This window comes from Sander vitreus, chromosome 19, assembly GCF_031162955.1.
Source record: "Sander vitreus isolate 19-12246 chromosome 19, sanVit1, whole genome shotgun sequence".
Taxonomy (NCBI): Eukaryota; Metazoa; Chordata; class Actinopteri; order Perciformes; family Percidae; genus Sander; species Sander vitreus.
Genome location: NC_135873.1, coordinates 2,165,530 through 2,191,459, shown reverse-complemented (window position 1 = coordinate 2,191,459; position 25,930 = coordinate 2,165,530). Strand labels below are relative to the sequence as shown.

The 25,930-nt window shown below is 39.3% G+C and overlaps 1 protein-coding gene across 1 annotated transcript; it reads left to right on the top strand.

The window, feature by feature from the left end:
* Nucleotides 1-924: 924 nt before the first annotated feature.
* Nucleotides 925-8,730, top strand: cnpy3 (canopy FGF signaling regulator 3). Its single transcript, XM_078276105.1, has 6 exons — nucleotides 925-1,187; nucleotides 2,703-2,829; nucleotides 4,271-4,367; nucleotides 5,497-5,619; nucleotides 6,049-6,166; nucleotides 6,294-8,730. The coding sequence occupies exons 1-6, from the start codon at nucleotides 1,085-1,087 to the stop codon at nucleotides 6,566-6,568; spliced, it is 843 nt and encodes a 280-aa protein (XP_078132231.1). The 5' UTR covers nucleotides 925-1,084; the 3' UTR covers nucleotides 6,569-8,730.
* The last annotated feature ends 17,200 nt before the right edge of the window (nucleotides 8,731-25,930 follow it).

Here is a 25,930-nt window from a genome sequence, read left to right as displayed (position 1 = left end):
CTTGTATTATTTTTTCCCACTATCTAAAACTAACACTAACACACACCTATTTGCATGTGGCGAGCAGCTGGTTGAAGGCTAATAGCTAATCATGTCCAGTGACCACAAACCAATCAAATGTCATGACATGTGTCACTGTTGGCAACAACCCCAGCGTTGCCATATCAGAACTCTGATAATTGTAATGCTGACAGACCAGCACCCCCCCACACACACACACACACACACACACACACACACACACACACACACACACACACACACACACACACACAGGGTTTGTTTTCTATTTAATATTGCATACCAATGATAACTTACTGTGCTTTAGGTATGTCAATGGCCCCATCTGTTGGATGACATTGAAGACTGCAACACAACTAATAGCACTGAAGCCAAAGATAGTATATAAACAGGAGGAGCCACTCATTAGAAATTAGCTTAGCACCTTCTGGTCTACTGTCTGTGGAGGTAGGTCTGGCAATGGCATTTGGCTAAATCTAATGATGTTAATTCATGTGTGCTGGCCCTGATGCATGAATAAATAAAGTATATAACTCTGCAAAGGCGCCAATACTTAAGCCTACTTACGATACATGTAAACCAGGAAAAAAGAGAAAAAAACGGAACTGTTTCATTAGGCTAATATAAAAAATCTGAAAAGTAATTAAAGCTGTCAGACAAATGTAGTGGAGTAAAAAGTACAATATTTACCTCCGAGATGTACAAGTATGAAGTAGCATAAAAGGGAAATACTCAAGTAGGCTATAGCTTCACCTGGCTGTAGCCTATCATAAAATAAGCGCAGAGTGATACCTCGCCTCTCTGTATCCTTCTCTCTGGCCCTCCCCTGCTTCTCATTGGTCCAGCTGCTGCCACTTCTACTTCTCTGATTGGCCCGAAGGTGAGCGTCGTGTTGCGCCCAAAACGGAAGTGATCGCTTCTCGATTTTGTTGCAACTGCTGCGAGCTGCTGTGGTGGGACAGAATATGATGTAGAAACTGAAATATAACGGTTTTTTCAAGCTTCTTTTTAAGTACAAACCCACTTTTTACGAGTAGATAAAGTGTCAGACGGATCCGACGAGATGATTTTGGCGGCGTACTTGTTTTTCTCGGTGTTTTTGTCGGTCGGAGCAGCTAAGACTGGAGGGGATGACGACTGGGTTCATCTTGCTAACAAATGTGAAGGTAACTGACCGTTAGCTTCGTTTGGTTCTCAAAACAGGGTCCGAGGACATCCAGGGTGTCCACAGCAGAGTGACGATGGATAACTGCCACTGTAGTTTCACTGTCTGCTGGCTCACATTGAGATAATGTCAGAAAATATCACTGTAATCACTGTTTACATTCAGTTAAATCATTCTGGCCAGAATAAATATTAGTAGATCTAGATCCGGATTAATATTTTGCACACACGGCAGTACTTTGCTCTGATGTTTCTTCCATTTTCATATGTTGTATATTATTGTATGCACGCAAGTGAAAACTTACTCTGGCAATAAATCTCATTCTGATTCCTCTAAATAGCTTCTCAAGACCGAATGTCATGATTTTGAGTAAGAAAAAAATCTAAGTAAGACATCTTTTAAAGTGCTCATATTATGCTCATTTTCAGGTTCATAATTGTATTTAGAGGTTGCACCAGAATAGGTTTACATGGTTTAATTTTCAAAAAACACCATATTTTTGTTGTACTGCACGTTGCTGCAGCTCCTCTTTTCACCCTGTGTGTTGAGCTCTCTGTTTTAGCTACAGAGTGAGACATCTCACTTCTGTTCCATCTTTGTTGGGAGTCGCACATGCGCAGTAGCTAGGTAAGGACTGCTAGCCAGTCAGAAGCAGAGTATGAGGGCGTGCCACGCTAGCAGCTAGGTGAGCATTATAACGTGCACAAAAAGATATATAACACAATAAAGGAAAGGGGAAAATCCAAAAAGCATAATATGAGCACTTTAAGTATTTCTTCGAGCTTAGATTAGATTGCTAGCTGTGATCTGGAAAATGTCAAAATTGAATTATATAATTTATAATTCTTTCCTTCTCTTTTTTTGTTTGTTTTCATCTTTGTCAAACAAAGTTTACAGACAACAAGGCAGGTTGAACACAGTTTCAAAATCTGTAACAAATAAGAAACCAAAAATTAACTCCATAAATTGTAAATAATAAAAAAATAAATGAGAACGGTCTTCAATTTTTAAATGAAAGATTAGTACATTCAAACTCACACCATCAAGTATTCCAGTTATTTTGGTCAATATATTAGATCACAATTATTTAACGAGATTACTCATTGACTTTGGAAACATCATATATATATATATATATATATATATATATATATATATATATATATTTATTTATTTATTTATATTTAAAAAAAATAACATACAAATAATGAAAAATAAGATTGCATTATATTGTAACATAAGTGCACTTCCACAACCTACTGAAAACTTCCAAGCATATATTCAACATATTTATGGTAAACTATAGTATTCTAGTCAGTAAACGGGCGAAAGCTGTTGAGTGCACTGGATTTATTTATTACAACAAGAGACAAAACGAGAGCATCATTGTGAAACAGAATGCGGCACATTAATAATTTGATCTCCTTTTCATAATCGTAAGCCAAAATCGTAATTGAAAATAAAATGTGATTAATTGGCCAGCCCTAAAACACTCTCTCTCCGTCTTCTTCTCCAGTCTGTAAGTTTGTCAGCATCGAGATGAAGTCGGCGTTCGATGAGACGGGGAAGACCAAGGAAGTCATCGACACGAACTACCGCTTCATAGACGGCAAGGGGGCGCCGCCAGTCAAATATGTCAAGTCGTAAGTGTGTGTGGTGTGTTAATGTTGTGACTCTACATGAAGTGTTGCAGTCGACAAAGCCGGACAAAGTGTAGCTTTGTTTCGCGGTGGAAAAGCTCCAACCCTGCTGTCTGTGGAAGAGAGGATTATCTCTGTCACACACACACACACACACACACACACACACACTCGGGCTGCAGGGGACAGGAACTTGGTCAGGTTCATTTCCTTTGGTGGAACTTATTATAGAAGAAGGAAGCAGTGGAGCTGGTGTGTGATAACAGAGCACTGCTGTCTTTGTACCGGAAAAGGCTTGAACTCAAATTCAGGACTTTTAAAAATAATGAGAATGTCTCAGTTACTAGCAGACACATTTGTTTTGTTGTTGTTGTAAGCCTGTAACAATTATTACGTAATTGTCCAATTGTAAAAAAAATTTTAACGTAATCACGTTTTTGTTTGTTTAACCGCTAACATTAGCTAAGGTCTTAAGGCGTATGGCTGGTAATTGTTGATTTTGTTTCGACACAAATGATTATTGGTCAGACTAAATATTTATATTATTGTTTTAACTGCCAGTTGCTGGCACTTGACCCTAAACACGTTCATAGCAACAAAAGAGAGACAATTAAATGTACGGCAACATTTTGAATTGTTACAGCTCTAGTTGGTGTGTGTGTGTTTGTGTGTGTGTGTGTGTGTGTGTGTGTGTGTGTGTGTGTGTGTGTGTGACACACACACACACACACACACACACACACACACACACACACTTAACTCCCGGTGTCCTTCAGCAGTTTCTGCTCATATTTACTGTTACATCCATCGTCATGTCCAGTTAGAAATGATGTGGTTTCATCTTTGCTTTTGTTTCAGTGTTTGAATTGGTCTTAAATCCCTTACCCTGATGATGTAATTCTAAATAAAAAATTAAAAAAAAGTGAATGATGCATATAGTCAATTGCTTTTTCTGTAGAGTGACTCCCTTCCCAAAAGTGACTAAACAAAGCATTATAGTGCACTGTTGGATAGGATATATGATATGGAATCCAAACATGCTTTCTTGACATACAAGATTCTGTGTTTTACAGGTGTGGGGAGAGATCCGATGTTTTTACTGTAGTTGGGTTGCATCTCTGAGACCACATGTTCTGGCTCTCACTGTGATCATCATTCAACCAAAACACTTTCTCTAGAAATACATTCTGAAACTAGTAGCTGCTTCAGCCCGACGAGATGCAGACGGAAACTGCGGTCATCCCTTAAACAGTTACACTCAAAGTATACCAGACACTGCTCTAAAAATAAAAGGAACAGTCAAATATAAACACAACACTGTTGTGAATGAATGGAATTAGGTATTGTGACTCCGATTCCAGACTAAAGACAAAATATCCACACGTGGTGTCAGTAAAAGTCTGAAAACATTTTCAAATCTCTCTCTCTCTCTCTCTCTCCACAGAGACCTCAGATTCATCGAGGTTGTAGAAAATGTGTGTCAGAGGCTGTTGGAGTACAATCTACACAAGGAGAGAAGTGGAAGTAACCGCTTTGCCAAGGTGTGTGTGTGTGTGTGTGTGTGTGTGTGTGTGTGTGTGTGTGTGTGGTTTGATGTTATGTCTTGGGCAAAGCTGCTTTTTAATTAGGGTTATTTTTAACCTTAGTAACTTGAGAAGGAACCCTTCATTTCTAACCCAATCCCCCAAATGTTAAAGCTGTTAATATTATTTTGATACAGTATTAACATTGGATCAGACCTGTAATGTGATAGGGGGGTGTTTGAAGCGGTGAATCCACCCAGAATTACGAAGCATTTCCAAGTGTCTTTCAGCCCATTGTTTTGGTTTCCCGCCAAGAAACTTCACCGTTTTGGTCCCCCCCCCCCCGCTTCATCCGCTCAGTTTTTTTCCCAACTGTATTTGGCTTTTAATGTTTCAGACTGGTAAACTGACAAAAAACATCCACATTTATATTCAGAAGGTGACCGTGAGTAAACATGAAAACAAAACCACCATGTCCAATAGTACAGCACACCTGTATTTAGCGTGTGTAGCACTTTTTCTGTCAGCCGTTTAAAGAATTTAGATACATTTTCACAAGTTTGAAGCGTTTTTGATGCAGACCTGTCTGTCTGATCTCCACAAATTAGCCACCAAACTAACTTTGTATCTTTATCCGAGTTAGTTTGGCGGCTTCTTTGTTTGTCACATGCTTGTATGTAAAGTAAAAGCCCTCCAGTGCTGCCAGTAAATGAAGTGCCTCGTGGTAGAAGTTTTTGTTAAGTTTGTGTCCTGTTTGACACCACTATCCTAACTAACTGTCTCTCCGTCTATCTACGAACAGGCTCCACTAAAACAGGCAGATAGGACAGTCGATGACCCGTCCCATGTTCTACATGCCGAGTATGAGCTACTGCTACTAGGAGGAGGTTTCCCTCGATGTAGATTAAATAGATTTAATAATTAAGCTTTTTTTAATAGCAGATAAATTAATGTCTACGTCAAGACGGACTGGGAGGATCTCTTTGGTTTCACTACTACTAAATCATTTTTTTACTAAGGGATTAGTGTTTCAGGAACCTTGTTGCGTTCATTAACATCTATGTATGTACATTATGTTGTGTGTCTGGCAGCAGCATGGGGGTTGGCCCAAGAAAATTCCCATCAAGTTAATCTTTTCTGTCTGCAGGGCATGTCGGAGACCTTTTCCACGCTTCATGGTTTGGTGAATAAAGGCGTGAACGTGGTGATGGATATTCCCTTCGAGCTGTGGAACGAGACTTCAGCGGAAGTGGCCGACCTTAAAAAACAGGTGCTTTCCCATTCACTGAATGCAATGAAATGAATCTTCTAATGTTTAGTTTTTGAAAATCAGAGTTTTTTTTTTTTTTTTGTGTGTTCTTTAGAAAATAATTACAATGAAAAACTGGGCAAAACAAATGTATCCAAACAAGTTCTTAACTGTTGAACCTAATACACAATCTTTATGTGGTGTTTGTTTTGTACATCTGTTAAAAAAAAGAAAAGAAAAGTTTTTTCATTTCTTTGTTTTGTGCATTTTTGAACAACTGAGAAACAATAACATGGTTTTATGGTGTGAATTCTGCACAGAATCACAGAAAATTGACAAATCCTTGGAAACTGTGCTATATATATATATATATATATATATATATATATATATATATATATATATATATATATATCAATTTGACAACTTGTACGAACTTGTGTGTGTCAGTGCGACGTCATGATAGAGGAGTATGAGGACGTGATTGAGGACTGGTACAGAGGAAGCCAGGAGGAAGACCTGACCAAGCATTTGTGTGAGAAACACGTTCTGAAAGGACAAGACGCAGGTAAAACACGCACGCACGCACACACACACACACACACACACACACACACACATTATTTTTTATCTGTAGCTATTTCATTCACCATTTATTTTCCCCTCTTCTCCTCTCCTCACATTTCCCTGTCCAGCCTGTCTGAACGAGAACTGGACCCCAAAGAAGAAGGGAGACCAGGCGGCCATTGCGGAAGACAAGAAGAAGAAGAAAAAGAAGAAGGGAGGGAAGAAGGGAGAGGGAGGAGACGGCGGCTCGGAGGGAGAGAAGGCGACCAAGAAGAAGAAGGAGAAGAAGGTGAAGAAGAAGAAAAAGAGCAAAGCTCCGGTGGAGAAGACGGATGCAGGGGTGTCGTCGGACGAGGAGATCCAGCCACAGATGCCTCTGTCTGGGCAGAAGACGGAGCTGTGAGCCCGGGGTCCTGCCTGGATCGGGATCAGCTCTCCTATTCAAAACTAAACGCTTGGGAAAAGCAGCCTGCAGCTTCTCGAAACGTCTTTGTCAAACTGAGGTTCAAGTTGCTGATTTTGCTAAACGAGATCTTGTACTGTTACGCGGTTTTAAAAGTTTTTCTTATTTCAGTTTCTGACGGAAACATGTTGCCTTTTCTTGGTGTGTGAGAAATCAGCCATATCATCAAAATCTATAACCAATTATCCACACTATAGAGCTTTTAAGGTTTAATTTTGTGATTATTGGGCATGGGTGTTTTGAAATTTAGGTTCATGTCAATGGATCTTGCAGACACCCCTTTTAGCAATCGTTTCTATCATTTATGATGACATCACACTCTCCAAGTGAGCTGCTGAGATCTGGGAGGGTGTTGCCATCACTACAATAAAGTCCACAGGACACAAAACGAGCAGTCACACCATCAGACAGGTCGTAAATGGCAAACTTACGTGCAATCGGGACGTCACTCAATTTGTTTGTGCGATTCCATAACTGCAAAAATTGTGCGATTTAAGTAAATAAAAAGGTGTGCTGTGTGTGTGAGACGCTCTGTGTGCACTGCAGTTTCCACGTTGTAACAGCCTTCACTTTACCGACAGTATTTACAACAGATGAAGCTGCCGTGTCTTAAGAAGCTTGGTGTTTACTATTAACTCACTTACATTGTCTTTGCGGTCTCTTTGTCCTCTCGCTTTTCAAAATTTGAGTAGTTTATTTTCTGCATTCTCCTTGATAATCAAGTAAACTCACCCTACATCTGTGTTTCTACGGTTATAAATGGAATATCTTTCGGTTTTGGACTAGAGCTGTGATCAGGCCCAAAAATATCAGTGACCCTACATGAACCCCTGCATAGATCTGTCCGAGCCCGAGCCACAGCGGCAGTTTTTTCGCCCGAGCCTGCTTAAAAACCTAAATATACACTGCTTTTTTATCTATTTGTGTAAGTTGAATAGATATCCAGAAGATGGCAGTCACATACAGTGGTACACACACACACACACACACACACCCCCCATACATTCTCCATGACATTACACAGACTATAACAAAATATAGAAATTGTGACATTTGTGCAAACCCGACCCAATTCAAGCCCGGGGGAATTTTGCTAGGGCCCAATCGGCTTTGGGCAGAGAATCAAAGCTCTATTTTGGACTGTTGGTCTGACAAAAAGAAGCAATCTGAACATGTCACAGTGGTCTCTAGGAACATGTGATTTTCAACATTTTAAATTTTATGAACTAAATGATTTATTATTAGATAAAATAATGAACTGCATCATTAGTTGCAGATCTCTAAAAGGTTCCTCTTCTGTGTGACAATGTTGACTGCCTGTTGGGTCTCACAGTGCTGTATGCCAACATCCAGCTGAAACCTGTGATCACAGTACGTAGATGATTTTGGAGAACCTGACCCTCAGAGCTCCAGATCCGTAAGGGAATTCAGTTTTCTTTTCCGGTCACTTGAATGTAGACATAGATTTGTGGTGGGGCTTCCATGCTGTATTACCCCATAATGTGAATTTGTATGTTTGTCCACATTTTTGCTGTTTTAAAAACTCTTGTATTTACTGGCATATTCATTCCATCTGAAAACTGGGACTTTTAAATGATTTGTTTTTGGTTAATTTATTATTTAGGACCTTTTAGAACTCCTCAGATAGTTTTTTTCTGAGGCAGTCAACACTCTACCTGAAACATACATTGGTCCAAATAGAGAATTGCTTTTCCTTAAAATATTTTTAATATTGTAATATTTGGATCCAGTAGAGGAAACAAAATTGATGCAACCAGATAGTAACATTTTCTTTCCCATATTTTTTCTCTTCAAATATGTGATCTTGAGGTCTCCGCTTCAGTGAAACTCCCCTTTAATGTGTAAATACAACATGTGAGGTACCCTTTTTAATGTCAGTGATTTGTGTTTTTGTAATTGTTTGATTTCCATTCATTATTTTGTCTCTGCTTATGTGTGTGCTGCTATTTAAGGTGTGTGTGTGTGTGTGTGTGTTTTGACTCCCAAGCTAATGATGAATGTTTGTGTGTGTGTTTTGCATTTTTCCAAGTGTGTTTGTGTGTTTTTACAGATTTTTATCTAGTAAAAGGCTGGCCGTGTTCCATTGGAGTCGCTTTTTAAAAACCACGAGCAGACACATCAGTGGGTCAATAAACAGGTTTGAACGCTGTAAAAAGAACTTCACAAATGACTGATCATTTCCAGGTTTAAAGTATCATTTTAAAATGTTATGAAGTTATAAATAATTAAATAAAACTAAATTTCTGCTACAGTCTCAAAGTGCTTAACAGCTCCGTTATCAAAACGTTAGATTAACAACAAATGGTGGTGTATTTGGAATCGTTCTCTCAGTTAAGTGAACACAACGTACACTTCAGACGCCTAGAAGGAGGTTCTAGTTCTAGACTTCCTCTGCCAACACTTCATTTTGAACAGTAGTAACAGTTGTCGCAGGGAGACACACATTTATCAATTTTTCCGGGGCAGTGACAAGCACCCCTCACTGATCTCTTTCTCCGTTTAGCTGGTTTCAGTCACGTGATGCTGGCTGTGAACGAAAAAGCGTTGCTAGTGCTTTATGTCCCTCTCAGCGATTATAGTTTTTCAAAATGGCGGAACGACATGGAAGCCTCCTTGGACTTGCCTGTCCAATGTATATACAGTTAAGAAATTCTTCGCTTACGAGGATAAGTCAGATCATTGGCAGAGGTCATTTTACACCAATGAGGACATATTTATGAATGAATACATTGATTTTAGCTAATAAAATACTTAAAACACTACACAGTGTACCTTTAAGTTTTACACACCAATAATCTGGCATAACTTTATTTCAGGTTTCCAAACCATATCCAGCAGTCTGCACTGACGGTCAGTCACTTCTTCGTACTGGACAATTGTGTTCTTTAAAACTCTGAATATTTCTTCAGCAGCAGCATGCAACAAGACATTGTAGTTTAAATACATTTAAGGTGGCTCAAGGTTTTACTGATGGACTAGCTCAGGCAGGTAGTAGGTAACGATGGCAACTGTTTCCTTCCGCTGGGTGTTGCGCTGTTAAGTTCCGACAGTGAAATGTGTAGTTCTTTTTGTTCTGCTTACAATTTTTAGAATTTTTTCCAAAACGTTTACCACCAGTGTCGGGGCTTCAACAAGTTGTCTCGGTATCAGTCATGTCATTTGACAACATGACACCAGGATTCATGTTTTTATCTGAGTTTCTTACTTTTTTTCCTCCTTAATGCGTTGGTGCCTGTTGATGCATATACAGTACTGTAAATAGCAGCGCAATTGGGATGAATGCAAAGTTATTGTGTATGTACTTATATATTATAGTACTTACTTTAGTACTACGTTAGGCTTGGGAGTGCTGTGTGTATGTGTGAACGTATGTTGTATTTTGTGTTTTGTATTTTCTGTATATTTGTCTTAAAGGTCCAATATGTGATACTGACAGCTAGCTTTTAAAATAGTTACTGCAGTCCAAATAAAAAATACTGGAGAGAGTCATCTCCCCCGGCCCCTCCATCCAGACACGAAGTTCACAGAGGTTGCCAGGCTGAGACCGCAGCATCCAATAATGTTGCTAGACGCTAGTCTCACATAGCCAGACATTACTCCACAGTGCAGCGGAGAAGCTAACGTTAGATGCCGGCTATGTTGACAGTCATAAAAGCCCGTGCTGACGCGGAGCTCTGTACCTGACTGACAACCACCCATGGCTTAAAATGAAAATTACAGTTCATTTTTTTTATTTGTATACTTTATTAATCCTGCAAGGGGAAATTACAATGTTTGTAACCATATATCCAGCTAATTTAAATAGCACACGTTACTGTATTGTGTAAATAGTTAACTGTGTGGTGTTTTCTTTTGCTGGGTACAAATGTTCCACCAAAAGTTCCTTTCCGATACTATTTTGCCGAGCCACTGTCACTGCATCCATAGCTTAGCAAGACAATTCTGATTGGTTTAAAGAAATGCAAACAATCCAGAGCGTTTTTTTTCTATCCTAGAATGTATGTGTGGTGTAGCCTTTAGACTTTACTCTACTCTATGGAGTGGAGACAGGTCTGGCAATGCTAGACTAGATTGCTCCTAAATCTGAACTGAAATTGTAATTGTTACCTTTATATGCATTATAACTTTTATTGCATTTTAACTGGTTATTGTGCTCACTCATTTTAGTGTGTGACAGTTATATATAAGAGAATCTTTGTACAGAATCCTATGTTCCATTGTACAACCATGAATGGAACGTTTTGCACGCATAACAAAAGTAGCTAATGGGCGGGGCGGGGCAGGGCTCAGTGAAAGAGGGTCAGGTGACGTCAAAGGCCGTTCACCTGCCTGTGGTCAGGTGGTCAATCCCTCGCTCAGTGGTGTTGCGACGTACCCTAGCTTAAAGCTATCTTAGCTGCTTCTAATGGAGCACAAGTTTATATGGAAACACTTTCATTAAGGTTGTAACTAAATGATGTCGGGAGGAAAAGAAGAGGAGTTCAAATTCTTCCGTCACTCTCAAAGATAGAAATGCTCCCGCGCTTTTCTTCCGAAGTAACGTCAGCTAACGTGGACAAACATGGCTGCCAATTAACGTTAGCCCGGCCCATAGACAGTATGCCCGGACCTAGTAGCCAGCCCGGAAGCGCCCACTACCACCACCGCCAGCTGTGGAGGACGCAGTACAGTAATGTGCATCGCAGTTTGTGAACTTATCACAGAAGGACTTTATCACTTGTTGAAGGACTGGAATAACGTTACTAAATGTTTTCCTACGCTGGGTTTTCACCTGCAGCATCAATAACCAACGGTAGAGCGGAGCGGTTCCCGGATGTTCACCTTTCTGTCCATTCTCCAAAATGACTCAACTTTTGCAGAGCGATAGCGTGAAGGTTCTTCTAAACACTGGCGTCATTGTTGCTGACACACCCTGAACCATTGGACTACGAGCGTCATGCAGTTATCAAAGGTAAGCAATTAAGATAATTTGGGGGTGGGGCGGGATATAGAAGTAGCTTTAGGATAGGTCTAAGTTTCAAAAACCAAAACATTCTTTGGTTCTTGCCATAGAAATACAACTTCTGGCTCCTAAAATACGATTTGCTGCTTTGTTTTCATATTGTAAATTTAATACTTTTGTGTTTTGCATTGAAGACGACACGTTGAGCTATTTCTGATGTTATTTTATTCACAATTGTATAGACCTAACTATGTTTTTGTTTAAATGTATTGACCAATTAACAGAAATTGGTTATGAAAATAATAATTAGTTACTGGCAGGCTGGTAGTGACTACATGGATGTAATGATAATGTTACTGCACCTGCCAGATGTGTCAGTTGTCTTTTTTGGCTACTGTTATAATGTTGTCAGGGCTGGATGTAGTGATTAGGGGCCCTTGGAGAAACCCATGCATGGGGCCTCTCTCCTGCTTTATTCTCAACCTTTTCCCTAACTGAGACGTTATTTACATGTAGTTATTTACCTTTTACCCTCTGCTTCCCTGTCATGGTTGCCTCATCCCCTGCTCTTGAATGCAATTTGCAATTTTCTTCCGGTATTATTTCATTGGCGTTGCCACTGTTTCCATAAGGGTCAGAGAAAAAGGAGAGTAGGCTACTGGTGCCATCATCTTCTAACATTTGAGTGTTAGTGCTGCTAGTGGTTTCAGTGGGTACAACAAAAAAAGAGTTTGCATTTGGGAGTTTTGCAATGAAGGCTTTATTTTCCCTTACATTTTCTCTTTGAAAGCACACTGGGATACCTGTGTGTCAGTGTTTGGTGCTGTCAAGAATACTGTGTGACCTCCTGACACTTGTTAGTTAGAAACAGATGCATAATTCATTTAGGCTATATTTAAACATCGGTATTATATCTATATCCTTTTGGGACCCTCTCAGGGGTCCTGGACAGTGTCCTACCCTGCCTAATGTGTGTGTGTGTGTGTGTGTGTGTGTGTGTGTGTGGAAATGAGTAGTTATAAATAGGCAGAGAGTGTGTTTAAAAAGTGTATCTAACATCAGGTGCATATAAATCACAGTGTTTTATTCTCTGAGGAATAAAGCCACGTGTGCGGCATATGGCAAGCGAAAAAGGGAAAAAGGTGGCTCTGATCGTATGTTAAAGAACGAAAGGATTCATTATTTGGCCCGTAGCTTGTTGGTACGTCGGGGAGAGAAAGAAGCAGGTGAGTCGCAGTAGAAGTCAACAGAGCAAATGTTTACGTCTGCATTTACGGTAATGATCTGATACTGTAATAAAGCTACAGGCTGAATTCAACTTGTTAGCGAACTGAATTGAATCCAAATGAAAATAGTTTCAACACTGTGCTCAGTGAAACTGAACATGCTGCACTTTTTGTTTAGAAAAGAGAAAGATGAAGGAATAAACACCACAACAATGACAGACCACGCTGTGTATGTTCAGAACACGCTGTTACAGCTCCTGTTCGGTGGCCATAGCTTCACAATGTCCGCAGGTACACCACCAGTTTCCCGAAGTACGAGGCTGTGTTGCGGCATCTCTCTCTCTCTCTCTCTCTCTCTCTCTCTCTCTCTCTCTCTCTCTCTTTCTCTCTCCCTCTCTCCCTCCCTTCCCCTTTCACGGCGCTCCTGCAACTCTTCGTTCAATAAACTGTCTGTACACTTACAAAGTTCTCAATGCTTCGGTTAACATGTAGGGACCCTCATTATGCTACTGTTGAAGTGTGGTGATATTTTGAGCCTTTTTAGTGGTATAAATAGCGATTTCTTTTTACTGCCCCGAATACTAGCATTGTAAGCTAATCAGCGGTCCGCGCTAGCTTGTTTCAAGCTACTAACACATTCGAATAGAATGAAAACATAAAAACACTCCATTCCTGCCTACTTGGAGCAGATGACCGATCATAGAAGGCCAGCTTAGAGTTGCGTAACACTAAGCCGGGAGTAGAAAAAACTGAAACCAGAGCATTCAGAACAGTTGGAAATCTGAACGTTTTAGCTCACGGGGAATTGTCTGAAATACATTTACCTCATTATTTGAAGTTTTGGCCACATTTAACATGAAAATCCAACATTGTAGATATGACAGAAAATACTGAAAAGCATAATATGTCCACTTTAACAAAGTATTTTCTGACACTTTATAGTCTATTTGATTAACCAATTTATCAAACAAATAGGATATTTCTCAAGAACTGGAAACTGTAAATTAAACTGTCTGTTGAAGGGCTTGTTTGTTGGACTGTGAAAATGGATTTGACCCTGGGATTTTACTTGCTGCTTGGAAAATAGTCAGTCACTGTTTTGGTTCCCTACATTTGTAATATTTAGGGCTGCACGATATGAGGAAAATATCTAATTGTGATTTTGATTGTGAAAATATCTAATTGCGATATGATTCACAATTTTGAAGGGAATGATCATTATTCTCATTTTTGTTGAAAAAATGATTAAAAATGATTAAAGTGCATTAAAATGAGTAAAGTGCGTGGATCTGCTCCAAACAAAGATGTTTACTTTAGTCTGTAGGATACGATTTGTAGACTGGGACATCTACTTAATTCAGAATGGTTTGACACATATTTAACACATATTGCGTCCTCCTGTGATTTGGATATTGCACTAGTCCATATTGTGATTCTGATAAAATTGCGATAAATTGATTAGCCCTAGTAATAATACATGAAAATTATTCAGTTTTGTTGAATTGAAAAATTAATGAATTCTCCTTGTGATATCCTGCTCCACCTTTGTTTGTGTTATGTTGTTTGAGTTGAGTAACAGTGTTGTGATTGGGTGTTGTAGTTTGGTTTCCTTAATTATTGGAAAGATCAACTCATTAATCAACAATGGAAACAATCAGTAGATACAGGCCTAATATTTTACCGTATAAAAGTCTATTAGTGGTACGTTTTGATAAATCACAAGCATGAATTATTAATTTGCACCCTCAAATTATGCACTTTTTTGCCTTGGAATAATAATTTGACTGCATGAATTAATCAAAGAAAATAGTTTATCACACCTTGTCAATCTGAGCAGAACAGGTCGTTCTAATGCACTACCTGTAATCAAACTGTAGGTGTCGCCCTGTCATTGGATGTAACAGCAGTGTTTGTTTCACCTTCTACTGAACTGACCAACTGTGTGTGTGTGTGTGTGTGAGATCCATCAGCCTTTTTTTCCTCCTTTTCAACAATGAAATCCACACTTATTATATATTATATTTGTGTCTCATGGCTGGACATACATGTGACTGGTTTGTGTGTTTATCTAGTGAATTGAATAACATCTATCCATCTTTAAAATATGTATTTTGTCTGAATTTGTCAGCTTGGGTTTGTATGAGCACAAATACAATGTGTGTGTGTGTGTGTGTGTGTGTGTGTGTGTGTGTGTGTGAGGATGTGTTTATTTGCTGAATAATTCACAACTGGGTGTTTATAGAAGACTCTGTGGCCCCAGAGCTCCAATAACACAGGACAAATAATGTGACACACACACAAATGCATACACTCTTTATCAGCCTTTTCAGGGTTGACAGTTTATTTGGACAATGTGGACGGTGGAAATTGGATGTAGAGAGACAAAATGTGGACGAGCACACACATTTGTTAACTATTGAGACCCTTCAGTGGCTTCATATGTCCCATATCTTCACCCTTTTTTATCATCCCTGTGAGGACAGCGACTGTGACAGTGTTGTAGATGGTGGTCGGTTGGTGATGGAGCTGAGAGAAACAGTCTCCTCTAATCTGTAGAAAATGAAACCGACGTTTGAATGGAAATATTGATTCTTTCTCCCATTTCAATCTTTGTGTGTGTGTGTGTGTGTGTGTGAGTGAGTGACCTTTCTTTGTGTCTCTCACACGCTCTCTAACTAGTAAATTATATACACATACTACACACACACAACTTTACAGTAACAGAAATACAGCATTAAAATACAGTGTACTTAGGCTTGTCATAACATTCAACAGGTTGAGCCATATTTTGTGCAGCATAATAACAGATAGTATTTAAAAGTAGCCATTACACATAAATAATCAGCATTGACTAAATGGTTTAACAACATAATAAGAACCGTCGGCTGAAAGTCTACACAATCCTCAAAATTTGTAATTTTAGTTACAGAAAATGGCTTTACATTTTTACATTTCAGACAGTCTTGCAATCGTTTGTGTAATGCCTAAATTCCTAGGGTGGTAAGGACAAAGCCAGATTGAGTTATGGCTCTTTAATAAATTCTATATATAATATTACTATTATGGATGGATGGGGATGGTTATGGCGCAGTGAATATGACACATACCTTTGGTGCGGGAGACCTGGGTTTGATTCCCACTGCGCTACATCAGCCAATGTGTCCCTGAGCAAGACACTTAACCCCTAGTTGCTCCAGAGGCGTGCGACCTCTGACATATATAGCAATTGTAAGTCGCTTTGGATAAAAGTGTCAGCTAAATGACATAAATTCTTATAAATCCTGCAGGACTTGCAGGAATGCTGTTCTGTTCATGTATTGTCAAGAGTTATTACAAATTTAAACATTTTTCAACCAATTATAGGAAAATTGTGTATAAAAAGAGTATATCCTTCAACTCGGTTATGTATTAATTCAGTGGAAATTGGAGTGACTTACAGACCTGATGCAAAAAACTGCTCAGCAAAAAGTGCCAAATCACGCAATTTGTTAAAGGCAGAAATTAGGGCTGCAGCTCTAATCGGTTAATCGGATAAGACATTTGTTTTATTAAATAGAAATGAGAGATTTTTCATATATTATTTATTTTTTTATATGTTATCTGTCAAAACTAAACCCATTTATTGCATCCAAGTTCCATTTTACATTCTGGGTTATTAAAAAAAAAAAACATTTTCTAACTGAAGATTAGTGCCTCCACTCTCCTGGCGAAAGTAGTCTCCTAGCGGCGGGGAGTGAGGCGAAGGGCTGCACTGCTTCTTGTCTCATTTGTGGTCATAATTCGCAGAGACGGCCCTTCAGTTAGTGGCTGTAGCAGCTCGAGAGACCCAGCACCAGGGGTCACAGCGGGCTGAGTCTAACCTGTTTAACATTAGTCGGGAGTTAGTTAGTTAGTTAGTTAGTTATATGAAGTAAACAAATGAGAATTTTTTGTAATCAATCTGTTTACATTTTTTGGAACACGTTTTTTTTTTAAATTTCTCATTCCAAACTTTTGAAACTTGTTTCTACACTGGCGGTTAGGGTTGGGCATCATTTTATTTTGAACAATTCTGATTCCGATTCTTCCTTTCAATTCCATTTCTTATCAAATCTTGATTACGATTCTTTGAGGGGTGGAGTTGATAAGAGGAACATTTTATTTTGATTCAATGGAGATTTACAGTTTTACCGGGCTTTTTTAACATAAAATAAAGCCACACAACAAGCGCCTGGAAGTACGGTGGCAGCTATGGGAACCAAAACTTGTGCGTGTTAAATTTGGAACCGATGATCGGATTCAAAACCAAACTTTCCAAACGATTCCACTTAAAAAGCGATTCTATTGGAATCGTAATTTTTGAAACGATTCTGAGTCAGAACCGGTTCTCGATGCCCAATCCCATCGGTGGTAGACATAGCAGCTTCATTATAATACGCTCTTACAAAAGCTCCGTTGTAAGCAATGTCTTGGATGTTGACATACCAACTACTTCAGAGTTATTTACATCAACACTTTCAAGCTGTAGCAGCAAAATGTCATCCTGCTCCCCGGCTTCTTCTGATGTGACCTGACCATGACACTAAAGAAGAAGACAGTGAAAGGGGAAAAAAGGAGTTGATAGAAATTACAAGAGAGCTAGGAAATCTTTTTGAGAGTGAGAGAAGGAGTTAAAAAGAAGAACAATAAGTGTGTGCAGAAAAAAAAAAAAAAAGATTTCTAACCTTTGATGACCTGGAAAAACAAACACCATCATGTCTTTAGCTGTAGAGGTTAAAGTCTTTCTGTTTCTGTCTCTGCTTCTGCGTTAACTGTAATCCATTTTCCTCTATTTCATTTGGTGGTGGCGTGTTGTGTTTCCATGTCGCGCAGGTTAAACAACAGACAATCTGCACTGCTGTTTGTCCAAAACCTCGCTGTGAACCTTGAGTTGACCTCAAACTTACTCCATTACTCAGAGCGAGAGAAAGAGATGGAGAGAAAAGTGAAATGGCAACAAGGAAGGCAGAGAAACAGGCAAATGGAATGACAAAATGAGACTAATATCCATCAGTTAAGTCTTCTTCTTTTTTTTTCTCCGGGTTGGACAGCCTCGGCGCTCCAATTCATCTTCGTTCTCCTCACAGCGGTGTATTCAGGGAAGGTCAAAACCTGGAAAATAGGCTACACACCAGGCATTTTGTCACAAGGCACCCTTCACCTGCCTCCCAACACCAAGGAGCCGCACACAACTGGGACACAGCGGAAGCCAAAAATACATCAGGTGGAGCGGAGCAGCAACACTGCATGCATTTACACCCCATTCGTTCTGCGTTTACGCCGCATTTGTTGTCGTTTTGGAAGAGGCAAAAGGGTTGACATTTTGTTGCTTTTTAAGTTTGGAGAATCATAATGAATTCTATCAATTACAGCAGCCGATTGACTCCCATTTTGACAGAGAGAAAGTTTATCTGAACATTTCCTGGACAGACAGATTCATCACCATCCAATTTAGCCAATTAGCAAGAGGCACTACTGAGATTGTTTTGCGGGGAAAAGGCGTTAACTGTGTTTAAAGTGCTCATATTATGCTCATTTACAGGTTCATAATTGTATTTTGAGGTTGTACCAGAATAGGTTTACATGGTTTAATTATCCAAAAAACACCATATTTTTGTTGTACTGCCCATTGCTGCAGCTCCTCTTTCACCCTGTGTTCAGGTCTCTGTTTTAGCTACAGAGTGAGACCTCTCAGCTTCTGTACCATCTTTGTTGGGATTCGCACATGCGCAGTAGCTAGGTAAGGCTCACAATTGCTAGCTAGCGGTTTCTCTAACTGCAGTCAGTACAAGGCAGGATTAGCCGGGAGACTTCTTCTAAACAAGGGCACACTTCCAACTTTGCGTGGAATACCTGCAGAATTACATTCAGAAACCGTATCTCACTCAAAACAGAATGGATGTTTTTTTTTTTCAAAGTTTGTATGCATGTGGAAGCACCAGAGACAAATCCCAGAAAAAAGTGATTTTTTTCATAATATGGGCACTTTTAAAGGGGAAGTGATAATCAATCTCTTGACTTCACATAGTGTTGGGTAGTTTGAATCGATTGTTTATTCTGGAAAGTCAGTATCTCCTAAATTACTGTAATGCATTTTTTGAGTAGGGGTGATAATACTGTACTGTAATATATCCGTTCTCTCTGCAGTAACTTAAGCTGATCCACTGACCAAAACAGTGCTGAATATGTCTCCATCTTGTTGTGTAGACCTGTTTTTCATTGAATAAAAGCACAGCTTACAATGCTCCGCTAACACATGGCATTTTCTATCATCTCTTTTTTCCATATCTGTTTTTTGCAAAATAGATCTTCAAAGCAGGAGAGATTTAAAATGTAGGAGCTCCAGGTGGAAAGCAGACATGTGGCTTCTCCTGAGCAGAATTCGGCTCATAACAGAAAAATAAAACCGCTCATGATGATGTAGATGGAAGCAGTAAAGGGAGCGTCAGGTCAAATTTCCAGATGCACCCTGAGCCTTGAGCCCTGTGGGGATGATACAGCAACGACACTAATGGCAGGCTACATGGCATTTGGAGCAGAAAGGTGTGACATGCAAGCCTTCACACTTACTGTCTCACACACATTTACATACCCAGAAACGCACTCGCACACTCCTCAGGGCCTGCCATTAATAACAGCTGACCTTTGCACGTTTAAGCTGTGAAATGATAGTAGAGCAGACCTGAGGATGGCATATCACACTTTCCTTCATGTCTCATCGCTTCATCCCTCCATCTCTCTCTCTCTCTCTCTCTCTCTCTCTCTCTCTCTCTCTCTCTCTCTCTCTCTCTCTGTGTTTGAATCATCACTCCATCTATCCATCATCTTTCCTTCCCTGTGGAGACACGATTGGTGTCTGTTTTCTATTTTTGCATCATTGTCAAAGCTCTTTCTGTTGTACAGTTTGGTCAAAGCAAATGTAACCTCAGTTATAAAATGGATGAAAACTTTCTTTTTAATATTGCCAGAACCACACAGTGTGTTACAGGAAGAAGCCAAGTAAAAGTTATTAGTGCTAAATCAATTAGTTGATTAATTAGTAAGTCGATCAGGAGAAAAATCTACCAATTTCATTATTAAATGTGCAGAAATTCATAGGTTTCCGTTTCTTTTACTTTAGCCTGTGCTCATAATGTGCAAGAAGTTTTTTGTCCCAAGTCGACCGGCTCTTAACTTTGTCCCTTTCAACTAAATTCAAAGTGGGTTTTTTTTCCTGGCATGAAAGTTAAAAGAACGCAGCTCAGCCAAACTCAGTTTACTTTTCTCTTTCTTCCTCAGTTAAAGTGAAAGCTTTATTTTGGATAAAGGACTAAATAGAACATAACAAATTGCCAAATTAGTTTCTCTCAGTTCAGTTTGGGCCGTTTCTCTCACTTCCTTTTCCTTCCAGGGAGGTCGATGGACAGAGACATTTCTTTTCTGTCATCGTTCTCTCTCCTTCTCCCTCCATCTGCTTTTCAGATCATTGTGGTCAGGCAAACCAAACTTAAAACTGTAAGAGACGACCAGCTGCTATCTTTGTAAAGGTCAACATGGAATCCAAGGCCGCCCAGCTAAAACAACACCACACACACACACACACACACACACACTCTCACACGGAGTCCCTATGGATCCACCCGCCCTCACTCCATTTTTAAGTTATTTTAATTCCTCCATCAATCCTTTGCCTTTTTCTTTCTCACGTTCTCTCTCTCCACCTCTCACTACTCCCCTCCCCCTCTTATCTCTCTCTCGTCAAGTGTTCATCCTGCCTGCCAAGCTCCTCTAGGTCTGTTTGAAAAAAAGCAAAACAAAAAAACTGTTTCTAATTTGGTATCAATCTGAAGAGTCCCATTTTGTCATTACCGTGTGTGTGTGTGTGTGTGTGTGTGTGTGTGTGTGTGTGTGTGTGTGTGTGTGTGTCTTTCTCTTTTTATTCCCATGATACCAAATGGGACGGACACACACATTCCCACCCCCAGAATCGCTACAGACAGAAATAGTTGTTCTGACATTTTGGCTGATGATATTCACATCCTGTTGTCCATGTTGACATCGGTGTCAGTGTTTATCTGTCTCTTTCTAACATGATCAGCGTCATTATATTTTGGCGTCATGATTATTAATCATATATCACCAAATGTGTTAAATTGCATATGGAACATTTTAAATTGACAAACAAAACAAATGTCTTGATGTTACACTTAAAGCTACATTAACACTAGGGCTGCAACTAACGACTATTTTCATTGTCAATTAGTCTGTCAATTATTTTCTCGACTGATCGATTCGTTTTTTTAGTCTTTAAAACATCAAAAAATGTCGATCAGCGTTTCCCAAAGCCCAAGATGACGTCTTCAAATGTCCACAACTCAAAGATATTCAGTTTACTGTCACAGAGGAGAAAAGAAACTAGAAAATAGTCACATTAAAGAAGCTGGAGTCAGAGATTTTTTTAATATAGTTTATTTAATAAAACATTTTATAATAATAAAAATGAACAAATCGATTATAAAAATAGTTGGCAATTTATTTAATAGTTGACAACTAATCGATTAATCTTTGAAGCTTTAGTTAACACTTTAAATCTTTGTCACTCTTTATTTACAGACTTGTGGCAGTCGCTACATGACGTGTTATTTTCAGGCTACTCAAAGATGCCATCCATTGGCATTTAAGTGATACTAATTGTTGTAGGACACCTTTTTGAAATTTTATTTTTCATGTTGAGGATTTGAAATTGGGGCTAAAACTATCATTTTCAAATTAACTGCAAACTATTTTCTTAGAAAAGAAATTAATCTAGAAAATGTTTCTAGATGAATTGCTTGGTCTATAAAATGTCAGAAAGCAGTGAAACAGTCTTATCCTGTCAGAAGTTAAGTGTTTTTTGACCACTAGTGGGCAGAAAAGCATCTAAACACATACCTGCAAACTAGTTGCTTTTTGGCGAAAATCGCCGTTTTGAATGGGAAAATGTCATCCACGTGAATCGTGTAGATCCGAAGAGTTTTTATTTTGGGGGGGTCCGACACCCGGTGCTAATACGGCACCGGTGCCTTGACGACCGTTCTCTACCGAACCGAATAGCAACGCGGATTTCGGTGCCTTATTTAGGTGCCACTTAAAAGCCTGCGCTTCTCTCTGATGCTCCGAAAACGGACGTTAGAGGGAACTGAAACACGTTAAAATGCTGACGGCTAAACAGTGTAAAAGTGTGTCTGTATTTCACTGGAGAGGATTCAGTCTGTAGCTGCCGTTGTCTGAAAAACAACACAGATGTTGTGTTCACTTGAAATTCGCCTTGCCAGCCTCGTGCTACATTCAAAGTTGTTGTAAAATACCCTTTTCCCATCCAGTGGTTGTTTTTGTCGTTTAACAGGAATTTACTGGTGTTATTGTTATTCCATTTTTAATAAATCATTTAATTTTGACCCTGTGGCCTTAGCAATACACAAGCTGTTCTTTAATGTCGCCGACTGTTGTTTTGGGCTCTTTTTATTTTTATTTTTTATTTTTGTAGATCAACTTTTTATTGTTTTATATTTTTGAACAGACAAATACAATTAAACAAGATGCTCCTTTTTAAAATAGGTCAAGGTAAACTTTATTATCCACAAGTAGGAAATTCATATGGTCACCATTACACGCTCCATCGTTATACAGCCTACTGCATAACATTAAAAACATAAATACAAAACATTTAAAGACAGGAAAACAAGGACAAGACAGACAAGGCAGTAAAAACATTGATGACACACAAAATATATATATATATATATATATATATATATATATATATATATATATATATATATATATATATATATATATATATATTGAGTTTCCCCTCTTGTTACGTCTATACTCTTTGATGCACCTCTCAAAAAATACACATCACTTGGTAGCGTTGTATTTCCCCCGACTCATTTCCTGGTTCTCCTTCTCCATAAACAACATGAAATCAAGGAGAGGGTTAACTTTTCCTGCTCCAGATTTCCCACTGTGGTCAGAAAGAACAGGGGAGACACTTTGTTTCTAGGACTAGGACTCTAGAGTCGCTACTCACTCTGAAGAAAATTGCCGTCACTCTCTCACTTCTTCCTTGCTCTACCACACACACACACACACACACGCCGGCTCGACCATGGGCTCGAAGCACACACCAGAGCACGTATAAACATCAGCTGCGTGGAGCCTCCGCAGAACCATAAAACGAATGAAAGAAAAGAAAGGACCTAAAGAGAGAGCGAAGAGTGGAGCAGAAAGAACACAAAAGTAAGAAAATGAGTGTTGCTCTGGGAGACGACGAAATAACAGAGATTGAAAGGAAACTTTAGAGGCCAAAAGTAACCTATAGTAACATTAGCTACAAAAGAGAGCGACATGCACTCGCTTGTGGGCGCTCCTGGGCGTGCCTAGCCTACACCTGGTTGCTTGGCAACAGTAAACAGAAATTCTCCGGTGCTACCTTAAACCACGTCTTAAAAGTTACTTCAGATGTATTAAGTCACAAGAATGATGTTTTTGGATTTAAAAGTATTTATTTCTCGATAAAAGTAACTCAATATATGAGATTAAATGCCAAACATAACAGATATATACATAAATACGATGTCCTGAAGCGTTTTCCGCCATCTTGAATTATTTTCTTTGACTCGCTCGAGCCACTGACATACGTCACGCTGCCCTCACGCTGCCTTCACTCTGATTGGCAGTCGCTCGTGGCCAAACGGCCACTCCCAGAGTGATAGAGAAAGACATTATATATTTATAATCTCTGACCTTTATATCTCTATGGCTCTGGCCACTCCCATTGAAAATGAATGGTAGCCTGTCGCTTTGTCTCTGTCTCTTGTAGCAAATGTGACTGTAGGGTAATGCCTCCTCCTCGGTAGCTTGGAAATACTTTGGCTTTAAGCCAACAGATTATTATTTTTTATACTGTAGTGTATATACAACCAGTACAACATGTCCTGTTTTATAGACATGCTCTTTATTTATTTATTTTATACTGTCCAACCAGTAAAACATGTCCTGTTCTGTAGACACATGTTGTACCAGTCCAATATGACCGTCAGTTGTATAAACCTTGTGTTGTAAGAAAACTTGTTTTATTTGTTATAAATCTATTTTGACGCGTTTTCCCATAACTTTGGTAATTTTACATATGTTTAAAAATATCGAAATTAATATCGATATCGCAATATTCATTATCGATATCGCAATATCACATTTTTTCAACATTGTGCACCCCTACTGCGCAGTAACACTCAGCTCTCACTCTCAAAGTGCTTCATTCAATTCACTTCACTGGTCTCCGTCGAAGTATGAGTCGATGTATCCATTTATTTCACTGTCTATGCTTTTATCTTTGTTGATGAAGTTGTAATGTTATAACAACATATTTTTTTTACATGCAGCAGACAGAACAATATTATCAGTAGTTTGGGGTTGTGTTACCACAAAACCCTCAGAACAAATACCTGGCTCTTTAGCTGCATAGTATTCACTTGCTCATTAGTTACTTGGTTGGTACGTATTGAGGAGAGTGGGACTCACATTTCCCAGCTCTGAGTGGGATTTGAACCGCAGCCCTCAGGGTCACATCCTCCTCGACTCCTCATGTTCTCTGCTGCTGCTGTCCATTTGTCATCCATGGAGATAAACTGTTGTTTACACTGCAGGCCACATAGGAAGTCATCCGCAGCAAGAGGAATTTTGTGTGTGTGTGTGTGTGTGTGTGTGTGTGTGTGTGTGTGTGTGTGTTTGTAGTTCTTCAATTGGTCCTCACAAGAATAGAAAAAAACTTGAAAATGTGCAGCTATTGCTAGTTTTTAATTTTTTCCAGAACTAAGTGGTAAGGAATGAATTACTCTAAATGAAACACGTGTTTGTGTGTGTATTGTTTAAATGTTGTGTATATTTGTATGTGTATTTATTTTAGTTGTTTTTTTGCACATATGCAAATACGTGTGTGTGTGTGTGTGTGTGTGTGTGTGTGTGTGTGTGTGTGTGTGTGTGTGAGGTGTTTTGCGTCACCACCCACCATCCATCAAGTCAAATGGGCAGAAGACAGGAAGAACAAAAACAAATCCCTCGCTCCGGTAAGAATAAACGATTGATGCCGACCAATGACAAGTGTCTATTGTGTGTGTGTGTGTGTGAGAAAGAGATGAAAGTGTTTTTTTTTTTTTATTTTGTCTGTGTGTATAAAATTGAAAAAGAGAGAAGGACAAAGCAAATATGTGTGTGTGTGTGTGTGTGTGTGTGTGTGTGTGTGAGAGAGATGACTGAGATGGAGGAAGGAGAATTGGGTGGTGTTTATTGTTTCTCCATATCAGTAGATGGAGACGCACGCATGCGCGCACACCCGCCTGCACGCACGCGCACACACACACACACACACACACACACACACACACACACACTTATTATACTGCTCAGTGAGCAGGCAAAGTAAATATTTCCAAGATGACCAACTCAACCACTCAATCCTATTTAAGCTCATGATATAAATAAAAAGTGTATCCAAGTAAACACTCCTTTTAATAATGTTAAGATCACTGCTTAAAGGTGCAATATGTGATACTGACAGCTAGTGTTTAAAATAGTTACTGCAGTACAAATTCAAAATACTGGAGAGAGTCGTCTCCCTGCCCCGTCCTACCCAGACTCGAAGTTCACAGAGGTTGCCAGGCTGAGACCACAGCATCCAACAATGTTGCTAGACGCTAGTCTCACATAGCCAGACATTACTGTTACAGCCACACAGCACAGTGGAGTAGCTAACGTTAGATGCTGGCTATATTGACAGTCATAAAAGCCCGTGCTCACGCGGAGCTCTGTACCCAACTGACAGACACGCTTTTTCGGCTTAGAATTACGGTAGGGACCGCTAAAAACACAACAACCTCGCCGTCCTCTCCACCTGACAGACAGACACTTCCTCGTCTTAGAATTTGCTACGGTAGGAACCGTTAAAAATAACACTACCTTGCCGTCCTCTCCACCCGACTGAACACACTTTATTTGCTTAGAATTACAGCAACAATCGCTAAACACATGTATTTATTACAGTAAATATATTACTTATTGGACCTGTAAATGCAC